Genomic DNA, 2,827 nt, shown 5'->3' on the forward strand with positions numbered 1-2,827 from the left:
CCCTTCCTGGGGTCCTGCATTATCTGCAGACTGAATGGCGCCGCCATGAGCGCCAGCGCACCGCCTGGGCTCTGGAGCGCAGCCGGCTCCTGGTGGGGGGGGGGGAAGCAGCGAAGAACATGCTGCCGCCGTTGCCTGCCTCCTGCTGACTGACTCTTCCCCGCCCCTGCGGGGCCTCCCTGTCGGCGCGTCCCAGTCGTCGAGCGTGGTGACCAGTATCCCACCGATGTGGCCGCCACCGCTTCGGCTGTCATGGAGCACGTGCGCCAGAGCACCGGCCTGGCGCTCCCCTGGCGCGTGTGCTGGCAGTCGACTGTCGGCCCGCGGAGGTGGCTGTCCCCCTCGACGGAGAACAGCCTGAAGGCCCTCGGCCGGCAGCGGCGCCCGGTGGCCCTGGTGGTTCCGGTGGCCTTCACCTCGGACCATATCGAGACGCTGCACGAATTGGACTTGGACTATGGCCCCCAGGCCCAGTCGTGGGGCCTGCAGCGCATCGTCCGCGCCGAGAGCCTGAACCTGCACCCGCGTTTCACGCTCGGCCTGGCCGAGATTGTGGCCAACCATCTGGCTGCCACGAAGGACGGCCGCTCGGACCCGGCCGGCGCCCTGTTCACGGCCCGCTGTCTTGGCTGCACGAAGGAGTCTTGCCAGGAGACGCGGGACTTCTTCGCCGAGCAGCGGTCTCCGTGCTCGGAGCAGAAGTAGAGGCGGAGCCCCCCTCTCTCCTTCCCTGCCGGGCTCCATTCTGCAGTGCGCGGGCGAGTTGGCTTCGCCCCAGATCGCGCATATCACGGACCCCGGTCACGTGCATACATACCTCGATGCATACCGATGATCTTCCCGGGGCGTGTGGCCGGAGCCCGGGGCGGGCGCGGGCGCGGGCGCGGGCGCGGGGGTGCTCGCCAGCATGAGGGGTGGGAGCTGGAGATTCAGACGGCGGTCGTCGCGGCTTCCGGGCTCCCTGCGCTCGGGCGGGAGCTGTTGTTTGAAATGACACTTGTAGCCGGGCGGGGGGGGGGAGGCGGGGCAGGGGCACGCAAGGGCGACGGAGCCCACGCACCTCCACGCCAGCGGCATTCCTCTTGTCGCGGGCGCGATCGGGGTGGCCTCTCTTCACGGCGGGGCTCCCTCGCTGGGGGGGGCGGGGGGCGGCAGTGTGCCAGCGCTGGGGTTTGGTGGCGCGGGCTTGTGCACGGGGTTCACCTTGCACCTGGGCATCGGGGGCGGAGGGGGGGGGGGGGGGGGGGGGGCCACAGACCTCGTTCGGATTCGTCTGATAGGGCTGCTCTCCCGCGTGCATGTGTGTGTGTGTGTGTGCGCGCGCGTGCTCATGCTGTATGATGAGTGTAATTTATAAATATCGACATAATCAGGCCCGAAGCCCGCTTCTGACGAGCGTTTACCGGCCTCGCATCCTCTCCCGTGTTTGCGAGCGCAAGCCGCGCCCTCTCGCACAGGCCCGCATTTGTGCCTCGACACATGCCTCGAGAAGACCGTTACCGGGAAACCGGTGGCCCCCGATAGGCGGCGGGCGTGTGTGCTCCCCGGCTTCCGGGAGTGGTCGCCCTGCCCTCCGGCGGATGCCGGCCAAATAGCGAGCGAGGGTCCCTGACACGGGAAACAATAATACACAAACAGGCAATGACCCGGGCGCCGAAAGGCGCGCGTCCGCCTCCTCTCCCGCACGCGCGCCCGGACGCGCGGCGGGGTGATATCCCCCGGCAGAGTGGAAAGGTGGATTCCCCCCTCTCCTTCCCCCCGGGGAGCGGGGGGGGGGGGGGGGGCAGGGGGGGAGGGTCTTTATTGGGAAGTGTACCCGCGCGCCGAGGTGCCTGCCAGCGCGTGCATTTGCCCTTGTTCCTGGTCGTGCTTTGGGCTGTCAAACATCGCGGGTTCCGTCCGGCGGCGAAGAGGGAAAAGCAAGAGACCGGCATTCCTTGCTACCCTTCCGCCCTTCCGCCCTCCCCCCGGCCGCGGGCGCACCCCCGGACACGAGGGGGGGGGGGGGGACGGGGGGCGGGAGCCCCTGTGCTCCCACCCATTGCCAGGGGGCCGGAGCCATCCCGCAGGGCCGGCGCCCGACGCACCGGGAACCCGCCAAAGGGCACTGTGGCCGGATTTGGCGCGCGCCCGTGTGTGCACGCGCGCGCGCGCGCGCGCGCTCTCGGCCGCCAGTCTGCCAGGAGTAATTCCTCCCCGCCTGGCCGGCGAGTATGGAGGGGTCGGCCAGCGGTATTTCCCCCCTGCCCCAGCCCCGGGTCCCCCCCCGCCCCGCCCCTCCCCCCCGCTACTCCGGGGTGCACACGGGTGCGGATTCGCCTGTGCGAGTCGCCGGGCGGGCGCCCCCTTCTCCTTGCCCTCGCCCGCGGCAATGGCCGCCCTTGCGGCGATGGTTTTTGCCACGGGCCTGGCGCGCCGATGTGGGCAACTCCCGAGGCGAAGGGTGAATCCGGGGGACCGGCTTTTTCGGCCGGTCAGTTGGTCCCTTGCGCCGGTCGTCGCGCATCCGGTATCCTCTTTCTCCCTCTCCCTCCAGCTCGCCCCTCCTCTTCCCTGCCGCCCGATTGCCCGCCCCCTTGCTCGTTGCTCCTCCCCCCCCCACCACCACTCGTGCTCCGGGCTGCACTCTCTTCTTCCCCCCTCTTCCCCCCTCGCGCAGGCCGCGCCGCGCTCTGTGCCAACCCTCTCCCTCTCTCTCTCTCTCTCTCCCCCCCCTCACCGTCTCTGAGGCTCTTCCTTCCAGGTGAGTTTGCCTTTCCTCGGTCCGACTCTCACCGGCCCGCTTCCTTCTTGCCCCCTCGTCTCTTCATCGCATGCCTCCCTCTTC

General features: G+C 69.9%; 1 protein-coding gene across 1 annotated transcript in view; it reads left to right on the forward strand.

The window, feature by feature from the left end:
• Nucleotides 1–828, forward strand: part of H696_03882 (ferrochelatase) — a 1,870-nt gene extending 1,042 nt beyond the window's left edge. Inside the window, exon 3 of the mRNA XM_009497743.1 lies at nt 197–828. Coding sequence (XP_009496018.1) covers nt 197–705 — 509 coding nt within the window. The 3' untranslated portion in view covers nt 706–828. The remainder of the gene's footprint in view (nt 1–196) is intronic.
• The last annotated feature ends 1,999 nt before the right edge of the window (nt 829–2,827 follow it).

Source organism: Fonticula alba (assembly GCF_000388065.1).
Source record: "Fonticula alba strain ATCC 38817 unplaced genomic scaffold supercont2.6, whole genome shotgun sequence".
Classification (NCBI taxonomy): Eukaryota; order Rotosphaerida; family Fonticulaceae; genus Fonticula; species Fonticula alba.